Here is a 12,102-nt window from a genome sequence, read left to right on the forward strand (position 1 = left end):
AGCCCAGCAGCCTGCAGCTGGTAAGTCTGTGGTGGAAGAGGAGGGGGGGAGGAAAGGGGCGGTGGGGGGCGGAAACAGATCAACGCCCCTTTGTGGCTCAACCCCCACCTCCCCCCACATGCCAGGAAGAGCTGGGGCTCTACCAGGCAGGCAGTGGTGGTGCTGGGAGTGGAACTACAGCAAAATTTGGGGTGGCTGCAGCCCACTCCATAGCCCCCCTCCCAGCGCTACCACTGCCTGCCCTGAGCCCAGGTCCCACCGAGAAGAGCCGGGTGCAGCTCCAGCCCACAGCTGTAGTCTGCCCGCCATGCCCCATGCAGATGGAGGGGCACACGCCCCCTCCCCCCCATGCCCTCATGGGGTGCGCAGAGCAGCAGGAGTTGCTGCCGCACCCCCCCCGCAATAAGCCTTGGCTCTGTCCGATGCCCTGCCCTACCCCAGCTGGGCAGCACCTGCCCCCTCCCTCCCTCACTGTGGAGGGTGTTGATCTGCCCCCACAATGCCCCTTCCTTCCCCGCTCCCCTTCCACTACAACAGACTTACCAGCTGTATGCAGCTGTATCGGAAATCAGATCAGTATCGGCCATCAGTATCAGCCTTCAAAATCTCTATCAGTGCAGCCCTGCTGAGGAGCGTACTTCATTCACGCTCCACGTGACTTGGAGCATTCGGCTACAGTGAGAATGGAAATTAGTTTCCTCGCTTAGGATGCATGACCCAGTATTGGGAAAACTAATCTTCAAGAAAAATTTCCAAATTCCCTTCTGATTTTGGAGCAGTTCAAATGGATTATGCCATCATTATGCCATGACCAGATAGGGAACTGTCCGTACATCCCACCCTGCCACATTCATCAGCTGGATCATCTCATACTTACTACAGTGGTATGCTAGAGGGTGTGACAAGGTGGTTCAGTGGTGTAACTGCTTCCCACTCCCCTCCCCAGCCTCAAACCACCCCACCCATGTGAGAGTAAGGCAGAGCACTGGAATACCAGTAGACAATGTTACTATGCTTGAGCTTACATGTAACTGGAAGCCCTTCAGAATGAAATGTTTCAAAAGTTAGCTCATTGAGGGTCACTTTTAGTATGTCCATTTTTAGTGCTTTCTAGAGTGTATGCATCTGTCCACTTGCCTTTTGGAAAGCACTTCAGAGGTACCTGAAACTTTTCCAATTCTCGACTGTCCAGGGCCTAAAATTAAAAAGTGTTATAAAGATGAGAACTCTAATTGTGGTGTGTTATGTATCAATTGAATAACATTTAACTTTTAAAAATTCTCCCCTCAGGTGACCGAGATAGCAGTTGTCCCGTGCTGTTTATACTGGATGAATTTGATTTATTTGTTCATCATAAGAACCAGACGCTGCTATATAACCTTTTTGATATATCCCAGTCAGCCCAGACTCCAGTAACAATTATTGGACTTACATGCAGACAAGTAAGAAATGATTCTTCCCAGTGCCATAACTTACATTTTATTGACACTCTGTAATTCTTCACAAACTCATTTCTTAAGACCTTAATTACTTTAATATTATATTTTTTTTCTTGGGGCTACCTCCACTTGCCTGAGAGAGATTTTCCCCTGTATCTACTGTATGCTGTATGGGCTACTGTTATCTGACCATTTTAAAAATGGATTCCAGTACTAATAGCACTTCACATCACTTTTTTATTTGCTAAATATTCTGGGCAAACACCAGTTAAGGAAACAGGCATATGATCAAGTAGGCAAAAACCCAAGCCTGGTGACATTTCCAGTTCACAACTTCTATGACTTGTAAATGACAGGAGCACAACCAAATAAACCCTTATAACACTATCAAAATATGAATTACTCTTTCTCATTTTGGATGATAAATTATTGTAGGCCCTCTTTAATCATGATGATGCACAGGACGATAACTATTTTCTAGTACTGTTTTAAGTGTTTTGTTGTAGAGATTAAATACTGTACATGGCACAGACTATTACAACAGTAGTATTAAAAGTCCATTAATGCCAGTCATTTAGACTTGGACATTTTGGTTTTTTTTTTCCTCACTTGTCTTGGTGCTGTGAAAAAGGTCATGGTTCTGAGAAGAGAGGGTAATATATACTTTTAAAGGAGAGTTGTACATATATACACAAACACACGTGTATGTGTGCGTGTGCGCGCAACTCTGTCATTAGCCTTCTACATGGGGGGAGGAGGCATCTGTTATCTTCCATTCTTTACAGAGATTTTTGGTGCTTTCTTTCGTTGGAACAGGAAAGAACAGAAATGTGGGTCTTGACAGCATCACATCAATACAATAAGGCATAAACTGCTGTATCTTGAAAAGATGATTAAACCAACTACATTGACCTTGGATAATGTTAGAAATAATCATCTAGAAAAAGAATAATGATTATTTCAACTGTTTCCATTTAGACCTTAAAGCAAGATGACCTGGAACGTAATGTAAGGGAGTGAGAGGTCTATCCTAGAAAGTCCATGGAACTTCTTTAGAACATAAATGGGATGTGTCACTTTCTTATTTAATGTTGAATTTCGTTTAACTAATAATGTCAGGAGCCTTGTCTTCTGTGGGTTCCTGCATCTGAGTTCTCTCCTCTCTCTACCCTATGGCCTATCTTCTCAATTAGATTCAAGAACAAAATTTTTGCAAAAACCTTTTAAATCTTTCAAGTCTTCATTGAATCTTAGTCTGCATCCAGACGAGTACAGATGTGCAGTATGTGGTGTTGCAGCCCCGTCTGCAGCGCCACACACCGCACATTCAGGTGTTCCCTGTGCTCCTACCTTTCACCATGAGGGGGAGGGAGCTTGACCCCAGGAAGTCTCAGAATCAAAAAAAAAAAAAAAAGAGGTGGTGGCAGTGCACACTGTTCAAAACCAGAGCCTGGCCTGCTGCAGCCATGCTGCAGCTGCTGACCAGGCTCCCAGCTGCAGGAGCAATGTGGCTGCAGCTCTCCAAGGCCCCCAGATCCCACGTAAGGCTGCTGGGGCCAGCAGAGTTGCTGGACTGAGCCTCCCTTAACCCTTCTGGGGCAATCTGCCACATGTCAGAGGGTGCAGGGTATGGGCATTCCCCGGGGACAAGAAGCAGCAGCACAAAGTGTGCCACTTCTTGTCCCCAGGGAAACAAACGTCTCTACTTGCGTGGACACAGCCTTAGCGTCTGAGGGTTACTACTTAAGAGTAAAGGTTTGACGCTATAGTAGGTCAATGGATTGTCTTCTTTGCTCCAGTGTTTTGTCCTGTTAATACAGATTTTCCTTCTAACGTGTGGAGACTTTCTCCTTTTTCTTGCATCAGAATAAGATTATTTCAAGCCCAAGTCACCCTGATTTCAGGGCAAGTAAAAAAAAAAAAAAAAAAAAAAGAGTAGGAGCAAAGTAACTAGTTTCTTTTGTAGAAATTGTCATAGGTTCCTTCTGATGTCAAGCTGTCTGCTGCCTCCAGAGGCAAGACATTATTATTCTTGCTCAAAAACAGCTTAAGAATTCTCCTGGAGCAAACAACCACCATTATCTTCAAAAGAGAAATATTGAATCTTGAGATTTTTGACGCAGGATCTCTCTAGCCTGGCAAAAGGCATGTGAAATGACAGCTACCAACCTACACATGTCTACTAAAGAGACAACTTGTCTAGAACCTTGATAAAGTGGCTGAAACTCCTTGAATATAAACCAAAGCAATTGAAATATTTACATAATCTATGGGGGAAAATGAGTATCCTAGCAACTAATTATTGTGTGATGTGTACTGTAGCACATGGATTGCTTGGGGTTAGGCATTTGAAGTATACTGTTGGTTTATTTTAAAAAGGAAACTCTTTGTTATAATCCTGAGAATAATAAATCCCAACTTTAAAGTACTTTCCTTATTTGTGCTTTGTTTGTATCTTGTATTTCTTATAGCTTAGATAAAAAACTGTAATAAATAGAGGTCCTTTTCTTTCTAACAAGGATATTCTGGAGCTCCTGGAAAAGAGAGTGAAGTCAAGGTTCTCCCACCGTCAGATATACATGATGAACTCATTTGATTTTAAACAATACCTTAAAATATTTAAAGAACAATTATCTCTACCTGCAGAATTTCCAGACAAGTCTTTCACTCAGAAATGGAATAAGAATGTTCAGGTAACTTGAAACAAAAGATACAATAATGAGAAGTTTGAAATCATAAGTGTAATACATAAATGTGCAGAGTTGTTGTAGGCTGCATGACTAACTGTGGATTGCATTAACATACACCAACTAGGTATCCATGTAGCTACTGTGCCCAGGGCCCTATTTTGCCTTCCAGCTCTACAAAACCATGTAATTAACCATAATTTTCAACATTTCCTAATAAAGGTCTTTCCTCTTTTATCTGCGTATGAAGGGAATTTGCTGTGAAACATGTGTTAGCTTTGATAGTTTCATAGTTACTGGGGTTGGAACGGACCTAAGCAGACCATTGAGTCTGACCCCCTGCCATGGCAGGAAAGAGTACTGGGGTCAAATGACCCCAGCAAGGTGTACATCAAGCCCCTTAAAGACCCCCAGGGTAGGAGCCAGCACCACTTTCTTCTTTTGAAGTGTTAATACAATTAAAACTTTAATAATAACCATCTATCTTCCATATGAAGGGCAGTATCTGGTGAATTGCGTGCCATCTGATATTGCTAAGCAGATTTTTAGATTTGGTTTTTTGATGGAGGAAGGAGGTTCTTACTACTTTTTCTTCATGCTGGTGTAATTTCTAAATGGTTGCATTTCAGTGGTAGAGGAAATTAATCAGTGTGCATTTTTTTTTAACTAAACACTTTAGGCTTTTTTAGTAGACTTTAAATACCTTGTACTTTTTAAAGATATAGCTGGGTTTTGAAAAGCTGGTGTCAGCAGTGCAGGGACACACCAGGCAACAGGGCCAACAACAACTTCTGATTGTGAGCAGCTGCTTCTTAACCAGTTCACTCTGCCCAAGTTACGCTCCAGGAGCTGTGGCAATTAATACTATAGCTGTTCATCCTGGCAACAAATTTCTGGACTTGTGCAGAATCCCATGAGTAAGATCTGGAGCACTGAGCCATGTCATTGGGTCTGCAAGATTGCTGCAGCTCCAGAAACCATGGCAGTTAATGCTGCTACCTGCAGACTCTTCCCGTGCCACTTGCCCCAAACAGGGCAAGATGAGTTGGACACCTTTGGTCAGTAACATCAAAATTGTACCAAGGTGGTATCAGAAGTAGCCACAGCAATTTAAACATTGGTTAAATTTTTATTTTAGGGTTATAGCTGCTACAGACTGGGGCTGAGGGAGGCTGTTTTTGAGATTAACTATAATAGTGACAGGAAAACTGAAATCTGATCTCTGAGCACCAAAGAGGTAGTTGGAGTGTGGAAAATTTAACTGTATAAAGAACCCCAATACTGTGGAAGTACTCTATTCTTAGCTGGAGAGATGATAATCCCTATCTTTTTTTGAAAGACTTAATTACTGGAGTAGAAGACCAAAAATCCTAAGTAATGGGCAATGGAGGGAAGTATCACAAACAGCAAACTTTACTTCCTTAGTGAGTAGTTAAGCTTTACTTTATATAACTGATATCCTTTATTAGGCAATTTTAAGCTATTTTACTAAATAACAAGCTAGATAAATACAGATTTATGTATATTTTTATAAGCTTCTCAGGAAAAAAAAACTACAGTTCTGAGATGATCTCAAGTGTTTAATCTAAATATGTTCATTTAGTATCTCTGGGTTAGAAGGGAACTAGTTAAGAAATAACGGCCATCATTTTGTATCCTACTGTGTAGTGTAATGACATACAACCACCTCACTTTTTTCCCCAAATACTACTCATGCAGGTGTATGGAGTGTGACAAGAACCACCCCTTGAAAAACAGGGGGAAAACTCAGTGGCCACTCTTGAATATAAAAATTACCTGACTGAAAAATTCCCAGATGAACAAAAACTTGTGTGCTAATCTTACCAGCTAGCTCAAATGTGTCTCAAACTCCATTTTTAGCATCTTTCAGAAGACAAAACAGTGCAAGATGTTTTGCAAAATCACTTTCACCATAGCAAAGACCTGCGATCACTTCACATGCTCTTGGTACGTATTAACATAATCTCTTGGATTTTTATTTCATATTCATACAGTAGCCTGTAAGTGCACTTACATGTTATTGTAACATACATTTAGTGTGTTAAGCTATGCTTGAACTGCTTCTTTTTTAATTGGTAGGTTTTTGATACTACACATCTTTGTTTTGCTCAGTTAGTGTATGTGTCTATAGAAAGAAAAACACTAATTGGAATAAGAAACTAAAATATTTTGAGATGCTACTTTCCACTTGATATTCTGCCTCGATTCTTTGCTTTTTGCATCTTCTTATTGCCGAACACTTAACTGCTTTCCCTATGAACTCCATTATTCTGTCATCTTGTCCAAAAAGATTAATTTCTTGCATAACTCTGCTTCCTCTCAAAGCTTGCAACCAACTGCCCTTTGAGTCCTTCCTCCTTTTCCAGACGACATGTATGTGCTTGGGTTTTATAAATCAGTAAGTAACAGCACAACCTTCCTCTGCTCCTGCTTGCTGCCTCCTATGCCTTTTTTTTCCCCCTTCCTTCGTATGCTGAGATTTAAGGCTTGTCTACACTGAGCTGTTACGGAATAAGTGGATATTCTCATTATGATATGCGAGTGCCTTGTTACCTTTTGCACTTCATATGCAAATGTACACACATTTTCTAGACTATTTATTGATCTTAGAATTTATACCTAGCTTTGATTCTCTGAAATCTTACTCGCATTATCAGGTTTTAAGGAAAGTCAAAGGCTGTCTAGTCCAACTTCTGTATCAGGTGCAAGATGCACTGTTCCTAAATCATCCTAGACTTTCTATACTTGCCTATCCTCCAACTGCTGAACACTCTAACGTCTCCCCTGGGGCAACTTGTTCCATTGTCCCACTGTTCTGAAAGTTAGGAAGCACATTTTTCTCCCCCTGAAACTAAATCTAGATCTGTTTTGCTGTAGTTCAAACCTGCTGCTTCATGTTCTGTCATCTTCTGGCAGCCTGTGAAACCGCTGTCACCCCAAATTTTCTTTTCTCCATGCTAGACATACTTTGTTCTTTCAGCATTTTCCTCCTGTGTCTACCATTTCAACCCCCTCATCTTTGCTCTTGTCTGGATCCTTATTCTCTCCAACAATGGCTCTCATCCTTTTTAGGTAGCCTGTTGTTTAGATTCAAGGCACATCTCGGAAAATGCCAGCGTTTAGTTTTCACTCATTTTTTGACTCTGGAAAAATAATAGAGCAATTCTTTTGTTGCAAAGAACTTGGAAATACCAAAATGTTTTTTGACATTATGGATTCCTGATTTAAATCTCTGTGTTGATCTTATGCTTAACTTGTGTGTTATTGCGTGTGTAGGTGTTTGCACATGTAATAGTGCTGATAGTGTGGTACCCTGTAGCACCCCAGAAAGGGTCTGATAGCACCCCAAGATGCTGCAGCATCCCAGTTATGAATCACTGCTCTACAACTGTAAAATGCAGAGCCCAGAAGTAGAACTTTAGGTGAGATCTAATTAGAGCCAAGTAGTGGCACTTTCACCTGATGTCTGCCTTACTATTCCCCTGTGAATGCAGCCCAAAATTCTGTTGTTTTTGTGGAAATTACATCATATCGTTGACTCTTAAATCTGTGATTTACCAAAATCCCCAGGCCCTTCTTAAGCAGGACTATCATCCAGCAGTATTTCACACATTCTCATGAGTGTTAAGAAGCCCTGTTAGTATTTGTTAGCCTCCTCTAATCCTTCTCCCTTGCTAAATTAATGGAATAGGATCACTTCTAATCTTTCACCCCTTGTTCTTCGTTTAGTGAAAGCTCACTTACCACATTTTGACAAATGTGGTCAGATTGTTCTGCCCAAACTCAGATCCAGAAAACTTGAACAAGTATAGTATTGTAACAGAAGCAAAGCTGCTGGTAAATAGGTGTGCAGGACACTTTCTTTAATTGGCTAGAAACTAGGCAGCTAAATCTAACCATCCTACAGTTTGCTAGTAAAGACAGACTCTCTCACAGCCATCTTAGTGGTATAGAGCAGGGGTGGCAAACCTACAGCATGGGTGATGCAAGAAAGCAGGGCAGAGAGATCAGAGTGGTACTTGGAGACAGTGAGGTGCTAATTTTTGGCATGCCTGCCAAAAAGTTTGGCCTCCATTGGTGTAGAGGGTATGTGGTCTTCACTAGCTACAAAGCTACTTCTCAGTGTCTGCATGCATTTGTAAATAAACTTAAATAGCGGAATTGGAGTTCAGCCATTCACTGCCATAATCTTCACTTAAGGCAAGTTGTCCTCTGTAGATGTACTTTTCACTAAATTAAGATGGGGGAGGAGAGTGGCTTACTACAAAAAAAAGTCACTATTTGTAACTGAACGTTGTAGTCCTCTCGCTATTCTACACGTTTTCCGCTGGGTGCTAAGCCTGTCAGTTGTAAAGACTTGCTGGTTTCTCATTCTGATTCCCCCATGGAAGTGTCCTTCAGCTGGCAAGAAAGGAACAAAATCTTGTCTCTTGACCTAGATCAGTGATTTTTCAACCAGGGTGCCAGTGCACATTGGGTGCCTTGAGGTACTTTCAAGAATGTCTTGGGGTGCCACACAATGTTAAATGTGCAAATGTGATTCACAAGGTAAACCCAGAGACTTTGGTTAGGAGCAGTTTTTAATAATGGATTCCTTTTCCACAGTCAAAAAAACACCCACCGTGTGACCTGAGTCTAGAGAGGTTCAGAACCATGACCTGAGATCAAGGGTGTCAAAGATGGGCCTGATTCAGCATGCACAACCTTCTCATCTGGCCCACAGTGCTGCCCGTGGGTCTCATTGGACCCACATGCTGCATATGTGGCCTGAACTGGCCCTGCATACCACATGCAGAACTAGTCTGGCAGGGCCAGTCCAAAGCACACTTTATGCAGTGTGCAGGGCTTGTCTGTGGGCTCAAACCATTCTGTGTGGTCTGAGTTTGATACCCCTGCCTTAGACAGCATCCAGTTCCTTTACCTCTTCTTCCTGACACCAAGTATAATTCTTAACAGGTAGCTGGAAAAGAAGAAATGTTGTCAGTGAGTAATACTTAGACCATGATGGCCTGGTCACTTAAATTACAGTAAAGCACTCTAAGTTAAATGGATGCCAGAAAAAACAATTAATCCTGCCTGGGTTGGAAATTACCAGTGGTCTCAAACAAGCCAGAAAGCCACAAACAATTTTTTCCCATTTAAGAAGTAACATACAGTTTCTGTTTTGCTGCCTTATGCCCCAAATTATGAGGGTTTAGAAAATTAAATTCTATATCAGTTTTTTAATTTCCTTTTATTGAAGAATAGCATTGCCTAAATGGTAAAAAATAATAAAATATGAATATAAATGTTAAGTATTTAATTTGTAGTTTTTGTATAAAACCTCAACTTTTTAAGTCCAGTATATCAGCTGTCATTCAGAATCAAGAGTGATGCCCTAGCATGCCAATCTGGTGTGAAGCTAATACATTTCTATACACACTACAATTCTCATGGGCTAAAACTTCATTGGAAGTTCATTTTCTGTGATCGGCAACTGAATGGTCTTGCAACTTAATCGGAGCTATTTGATGTTGTGTCCACTGCAAAGTTAATGTTTTCTAACAGTTTCAGCTGGGTTCTCCCTATTAAATATAATTTTATATCTTGCATGACAGTCATGTAGTGTTTGGGAGCTTTGATTACAGTTTGCCTCAGCTGACTTTTTACATTATGTAAGTTAATTGAAGGAATTGCACCTTTTACATAAAAGACTCCCATTAAAATGTTGCACATAAATAACTTTTAGTAGACTAGTCCCTGGAATGTCAAACTGAAGCTCATTCATTTATTAGGAGTGCTTAAAAGCCAGTTCTCAATTGAAGTTTGATACAGCCTTTCAGAATGCTTTGAATCATTTTCTGAGTCACTAATGTCTGATTGTCATTTTGTTTTTTGAATCTATATTTTGGCCAGGCACTACAGTATGCTGTCTGTTTTCCAGATGTAAGATTTCTCTATAGTCTTGTCAGCAGAACTAATAATTGAAGCTTGGGCTGTTTTATGAGTTGTATTGATAGACTATTTCTCTAGTAGCTAGTAGTTTTTCAGTAAACCTTTTGTACTGTGCAGTTTCTAATACATGTGTGCGCAAATGTGCGCACACACACATGCCAGTTTTATTCCTGAATGTCTCTAATGTATTAAGCGCATATGCTTTCAAATATGAATGTCCAAATACAGAATAAATCATCAGTTATATAGCAGAATCCTTTTTCCTTTCTTTTCAGATGTTTTCTTTATGTGGCAGAACTGTCTCTCACCCCCTTATTACTCCATCAGACCTTTTGGAAGCAAGCAAGATGTGTGGAATGGATTCAAAAGCTAATATTGTGCATGGTAAAAATTCCACCATCTCTTCATACTGTATGTATATATTTCTAATGAATGTGAGTCCTCTGCAAGTGCCAGACTGATTACTTGTGAGGTTCTTTTCTTTCTCCCAGCACAAGTACAGGTAAAGGAAAAGCATTTTTACTTTGCAGTGTCCTACCACTGTTCTGAACAAAAGGGGGAATATCTGTTTTGTTCCCAAGAACTAGAGTTGCAGAAGAACTTGGATGCCACAATACTGCATATTGCAGCACCTGATAGAATCCATAGCCCTAAGCTAGGCAGTGGCCTCCCCATTCAGTGCAGAGGGACAGTTAGGTGCCAGAACATAATATAGGTAGATAAAATACTATACAAGTAGTTGTGGAAATCAGGACTTCCTCCTTCTTCAGCGAGTGCCTTATACCAGGGGTCACTGACCTTTTATTAAAAGGAGCTACAGCTTTCTATCTAGATATTACTATGGGCCATCAATCCCATTCTACCATCTCTGCTCTGTGTAAAAGGCTGTGTTTGATTCTCACCCCCCCTAATTCAGCCTCCACTGAAAAATGCACTCCCAGAAAGCTTGGCAAATGAGAGTTTGGACTTCCTGATTTGGTGGTGACTGCAAGCAGAGGCTGCAATGGAGGGTGAGGGAACACTGTAGCATGGGGCGGGCAGTTATTTCAGGTGGAGGGCTGCTTAACGAGTTTTAGTGAGCTGTCGAGGGCCACAAGGATAGACCCACCACTTAACAGGTACTCCGCCTCTTGGTTACCATCTTGGGACTGGAAGTCCCAGCCCTCACCCCCTGAACTTTGCCACCAGAAGTACCTCCCCTTGCCCTCAGAAGTAGGGCTGTGCAAAACGGCTGTGTTTTGATTCAGCGTCGGATTTGGCTGTTTCGGAGGACAGCAGTTCATTTCAGTGTTTGAGATCACTGTCCTGTTTCATTTTAGCCAACTCCGTTTTGGAGATTCGGCTCCACTGATTCTCCTCCAAATCTGTTTCGAATGGGCTGCAAAGAAAGCTTTGCACAGCCCTACCCAGCCAGGTGGAGCCCCAGCAGAGAGCAGGATGGGGCCATGCGTGGCTCATCTGGGGGAGGGGAAGGACCACTGCCCTCTGTGCAGGTAAGCAGACCCCTGCACAGATCTGGATCCCTGTCACACTGAGTCCTGGGGCAGGGAAGCAGTGTAGAGTGTGGTGAGCAAGCCTGCTGGTCCCTGCCATGCGACACTGCTCCACAGAGAGCAGAGATCTGCACCAGGGGTCTTCTCGCCTCCACTGCCCGCCCCGCATGGAAGTGGAGATGTGGGGCTGTACAGGGCAGGCAGCAGTGGAGAGGAGACCCTGGCGCCAATCTCTGCTCCCTGCAGAAGCCAGGTCACACGGAAGAGATCCCTCAGCCTCCAGTTAGATTCCCCAGCTCTTCCCGGGGGAGGTGGGCCCCCGCATCTGCGCGCCAGGTTTCAGCAGGCTGCCACTGCAGGCTGGGGCCAGTGGCAGCACTGCAGTCTTCCCTGGTGCTCAGCATGGGCTGCGCTGAGCAGCTGCCACTGGCCCCAGCCTGCAGTAGCAACCTGCTGAAACCCCACGCACAGATCAGGGGCCCGCGTCCCCCAGGAAGAGCTGGGGAAGTGATAAGGAAGCTGGGGAAT

At 42.4% G+C, this 12,102-nt stretch overlaps 1 protein-coding gene across 4 annotated transcripts in view; it reads left to right on the top strand.

Annotated features, from left to right (window-relative positions):
* The window catches only part of ORC4 (origin recognition complex subunit 4), a 64,629-nt gene that overhangs the window by 42,494 nt on the left and 10,033 nt on the right, over positions 1 to 12,102 (top strand). For all 4 annotated transcript variants that reach the window (XM_090045810.1, XM_090045809.1, XM_090045811.1 and 1 more), the window contains 4 exons: positions 1,291 to 1,442; positions 3,959 to 4,132; positions 6,008 to 6,094; positions 10,357 to 10,465. In XM_090045810.1, coding sequence (XP_089901936.1) covers positions 1,291 to 1,442; positions 3,959 to 4,132; positions 6,008 to 6,094; positions 10,357 to 10,465 — 522 coding nt within the window. The remainder of the gene's footprint in view (positions 1 to 1,290; positions 1,443 to 3,958; positions 4,133 to 6,007; positions 6,095 to 10,356; positions 10,466 to 12,102) is intronic.

Source organism: Crocodylus siamensis, chromosome 4 (genome assembly GCF_052110815.1).
Source record: "Crocodylus siamensis isolate JL-2025a chromosome 4, ASM5211081v1, whole genome shotgun sequence".
In the NCBI taxonomy this organism is placed as follows: domain Eukaryota; kingdom Metazoa; phylum Chordata; order Crocodylia; family Crocodylidae; genus Crocodylus; species Crocodylus siamensis.